Source organism: Oryzias melastigma, linkage group LG14 (assembly GCF_002922805.2).
Source record: "Oryzias melastigma strain HK-1 linkage group LG14, ASM292280v2, whole genome shotgun sequence".
Lineage (NCBI taxonomy): Eukaryota > Metazoa > Chordata > Actinopteri > Beloniformes > Adrianichthyidae > Oryzias > Oryzias melastigma.
Window position 1 is genome coordinate 211591 of NC_050525.1, and position 4929 is coordinate 216519.

The window sequence follows — 4929 nt, forward strand, 5'->3', positions numbered from 1 at the left end:
ATTAATTGTCATCAGAAAGAAAATTATCTACATTAGTCAATGCTAAAAATCCAAAATATGCTTATTAAAAAAGAAAAACAAAAATGTGTGCAGATTGTTTCCATTAAAGAAGATCAGTCATAATCAAATCACACTTTAGGAAAAAGAATTTAAATCAAGAATATGTGGAGAGTCAGTGATGCATCACAGTTTAGGAAACCAAGACTATCGACAGGATCAAGGCCACGTAATCTTTCTTCTGCTGCATTTTACAGCTGTGAACGCCGTTGTTATGACTGGAGAGTTTGATTGTTGAGTCCATTGCCCTTCAGCTGACCTTGTATCAAGTGAATTGTGCTCCAGTTGTCTGCATGTCGGCTGAAAATCGAGTCAAAGTTCACCCTCATAAGTGGTGGATTCTAGGAGTGGTTTTCTTGAAGTCACATTTCACACTTGCATCAATTACAGACTCAGACGTCTGTAATCCCACACTTCTAAAAGTCTCCAGAGGTTTAGTCAGGTCTGGTGGACCGAGTGGTTTGACAAAGATCCTGGAGTTCTGCACCCAAGTGCTTTGGATCTGTTTTCTCTTTTATAACACGTTTCGCAAGATCAGTATGATATTTCGACAGGTGATCATTTAAATAAACATTAGATAAACCCTTCAGGTGTTTTTGTTGTTTCATCAGAGCTATCTTGTGCTTTCAAATCACAAACCTGATCAGGATCGCTGGTTTATCCGAATTCTTTCTCAGAGGAAGACAGACGTCATGACGTCATCAATAATCGACAGTCCGCTAGGATTAGCGCTGAGCTTCTAGTGCTTGAATATACATAACATCATTTTTATAACTTTATAAAGGTCATGCTACAACAAAAAGTCAGTACTTACATTTAAATGTAAACGTCTGTGCTTCAGAGCACACCCGCGTGAAGGAAAGCGCTTCTGAGCGCGACACGGTTTAGCCTCGCGATGGAGGACTTTATATCCCTCCGTTTGGAGGGTCAGATTTAAAAATACATTTCCTGACACACTTACACGTAAACTCTTCAAATGGAGGGGAATGGAGAAGGGAAGAATTCGGATTGGGCCAAGGGGTTGAGGAGAGTTGAAGATATGTGTCTGCTCGATCGTGAGCTGGAACACAGTTTGTTTTGTTTTGGCTAAAACTGCATAATTATCATAAATAAAGGACCACTGGAAACGCCTTAGAAATAGATCAAAAGAAGATCATAGTGAGACTTTGAATCCTTGGTTTTGTGGCCCTCGCAGTCTTCAGGTCAGAAAAGAAATGAGGTTTTTGGAACAGCACCTTGTGTAATGGTTAAGAACAAAGTAAAGAGATGACATCACTTCCCACAAACGAGTCTGGAACCTGTCAGGAAAAGAAGTAGACAGAAAACAGTTTAGGGTTTGATTTTGCTTTTATTTCTTAAGCTGAAATGATCATAGATGATTTCCTCCTGTGTGAGTGTGTGTTGATGAGTGTGTCCACAGAAACACAAACCTCACAAACCAATCCCTCCTAGGACCTGCTAAGAGTGTGCACTTTGGGGAGGGAGAGGGGGTTATATTGTCAGGCCTTTGGGGTTGACCACCCTGCCAATGAACAGGAGCGCCCCTGAGGCCTCGTCCCGGATCAGGTAGAGGAAGGGCCGGTCCACTCGGTATGTCAAGTGGCCAGGTGCGGAGGCGACATCCGGATACTGGTTCCCCTCTGGCGCTGTCTCCATGACGACCTTGTGGTTGAGGCTGCTGAGCTTACTGCGCTGAGTGGAGATGTTGTCCAACTCTGGATTCTCCATCCACTCAGAGAGACCTGGAAGGAGGAGGTCTGGTTAGAAACAAAACTCAAGGCCATAAAAAGACGAGATGTCCTCCAACCACAGCTCAGAATCTGTTCCAGATCCAAACAGTATTTCTGTTCAGTGACAATGTTAAAGTCCTACACCAATCTAATTTTTTTTAAAGCAGTTGCAGTGGTCTTTTGATCAGGATTATGAAATCTTTAGCCAAAATAAAAATAAAAAACGGTGTTGTTTTCTAGGACATAGTTTCTGCAGAGTGGCAGAAGCTCATTAGAAATAAACTTTGTTGGCGGGACCATTGTGTGGAGTGAGCCTGTTCTTTTTTTTATTTCATGATCCCTTTGGTTACACTCTATCCCACTAGCTTACAGCCCCCCACACCCCCAACCTAACATTATCAGTGCAACAAAAATGGTGATCAATATCATTTCTATCCAGCTGTACAGTTCTGATCCAGATTCCAGCTCAGACGAGGAAAACAAAGACGTTCGTGGATCTATTTGTCTGCAGGTGGATGCATCACAACGGGACGGGGAGGGAGCTTGTGGCCCACTTAGCGTATTTTCTACATAACAGCCACAGGCTTTTTTAAATGGTCTTTTTTCATCTGGTCCTGATTGACAACTTTGAATAAAGAAATACTTAGAAATTCCATTTTAGTCTTAATTTTCCTTATATATGTCCTTCAACATGGAAAAAATGCTTTAAGAACATGTTAAAGATGCCAAAAGCATCATTTTGATTGGAGTGGGTCTTTAACAAAGATTGATTCATGAAGAGTCTTCTCATCTTCAGCTGAGACCAAGAAGAAACACCTCCAACTATGAGCTCTAAAATCTGACTGAAGCACACTTTTATGTATTTCAGGGTGACTTTTTGGGTGAAACCTCTGAGAATAATTTTCTTTTTACAATACTGATTTGTGGATTATAAATAAGAGACTCTCTTTATGATGATAATCTCCAAATCTTAACCTTCCCTAATCCCCACTTATCCTAATGAATATCCAAGCAATAACCAACTTATTTTGTTTCTACACACGTTTCCTGCTAAAAGTCAAGAGCAGACCCTCATGTTGGTCAGACCAGTAGATGTTCATGGTCATCCTGAAGTCCATCTCAGCACTTATCAGGACAAAAGCCACAAACCTGGGGTTTGCTTGAGTTTCATCACTGTCAAATCTGAATGAACTTCAGTTTTTCCAGGAGTTACTTTATTTTGTCAAAAATCTCCCTCTGGTTTTAAAGAAATAAATCTCCACATTCATTATGCTTCTCACACAGGTCTGTTTGGGCCAGGCCTTTGCTTTGCAGCATGCAGGCCTTGGAAGCAGCATACGGGCATATCGGCCGGCCTCATATGACCTGAAGGACCTCTGTGACCCCTTGGATACCTATTCCACAGATACCATTTCAAACCCTGTTTTTTTCTCTGGAAGACACTTTTAAAACAAACCTCATTTCTGGGCCCAAGTGATCTACAACCCCCTGTTGAGCCTGCAGGAATTTACGATGACTCCAAGATCTTTTGTGTGAAACACGTGAACCTTCATAGCCTTTCATTGGGTTTTAAAAGACAGAACTTTTGTTAATTGGATCCAACATGTAAACATCTCTCCACAGCTCCAGAAGAAATGCACTGTTTCCAAATGTGTAAGATCAAACTTTTAATCCTAACAGAAGAAGGTTCCTGAATTCTCTGAGGTTAAAATCCATGAAATAATCATGTTTAACCATCTAACCTTGGAGATTTTAGATTTTCTATGTTATGTACATTAGGAAGTGTTTTTTGCCACATATTTGATTCATACACATATATAGGTTTGTTCAAACTTTGTTTGATAAAAATCTACTTTCTTTTTAATCCAGTAATATGGAAACCAGAATAAAGATACACCCCCAGATATTTGCATATCCACAGTTCATTGGAAAATGCAAATTGCCTTTAATCGTAAAACTCCTCACAGATTGGGTGAAACTGGTCGAGCCTTTAGGGTTCAGAAATCAGGTGCATGAGCAGATTTAGATTAGAGGTGGGTTAAGAGGATTCAGAGAAGATTTCCGTTTTCTCAAGATTTTCAGATTTCACCTTTTCTTTAGAGCTTCCACTCACTTCAGAGATTGTCATTTCATTTGCAGTTTTCAAGAAGAAACCAAATCATCTATGTCTCTAAGTTCTTCAAGTCTTAAGATGAAGTTTCACGCAATTTTTTCTTGTTGTTCCAACATTTTTGTCTCCAGCTAATTTCATTGACTGACTCCAAGATTTTTGCAATCTTGATGCTTTTATTTTGAAACAAATTTTTCACTCAAGACCAATCGATAAGTTTTATTGTCCGCCAGCTTTGCAACTTATTAGTTTTGATCACAGAAATCGATCTACCACCCTGGAAGCTAAGTGACTGAACTGAGCAGAACCAGCAGGTTTCCTGTGAGAAACCTCCATCACTTCAACATCTAACTGAAGATCCTGCCTGAAGACCGTCCTGAAGGATCCAGCCTGTTACGGGATCACCCACCCTTTCTCGACGAATTGAATGGAACCAGATCTCCAGAGCGTTTTGTGAAAAGTCCAGTTCTACTCATCCAGTCAACTGCTGGTGGTTAGAGTAAAGATTAACTTTATTTTTGCAACATCTCTGCCCGTTTTAATTCCTCCCTTTTTTAGTATAACCTACATCCTCAACTCATTAACGGAACATGCTTTATGCACAACACACATCTAATGCATTCACACACTTGGCATTCCTCATCTCAATATGTTTAATTTTTCATTTATTTTCATGTATCTGCTTTTAGAGTTATTAGTTGAAGCTATATTCTATGTTCCACATATAAGTCCAGTATTTCTGCTTGTTTAACCTCATGTTATTCAATAAATATTCAAAAGGACGTCGTTGTTCAGATATCATTATTTTTCTTCTTTGTGGTAGAGTCAATTCAAAGGGTACCAACGACCTAAAGTTGAGAGACTGATTAATTGATTATTACTTTATTGATTAGAGGTAGCAGCTGAAAATGAATTAGTAATATTTTTCCTCCACTGCGAAGGTGGTGCCCAGAGGATAATTTGATTAAATTTCCAGTTTATTAAAATGAATAACTTTCAACTAACTTTGTGAAAGCATATCCCCCCCCCCCC

General features: G+C 39.7%; 1 protein-coding gene across 1 annotated transcript in view; it reads right to left on the reverse strand.

The window, feature by feature from the left end:
• Positions 1 to 1385: 1385 nt before the first annotated feature.
• serpinf1 (serpin peptidase inhibitor, clade F (alpha-2 antiplasmin, pigment epithelium derived factor), member 1) overlaps positions 1386 to 4929 on the reverse strand; it is a 10143-nt gene continuing 6599 nt past the window's right edge. The window contains exon 8 of the mRNA XM_024266465.1: positions 1386 to 1799. Coding sequence (XP_024122233.1) covers positions 1549 to 1799 — 251 coding nt within the window. The 3' untranslated portion in view covers positions 1386 to 1548. The remainder of the gene's footprint in view (positions 1800 to 4929) is intronic.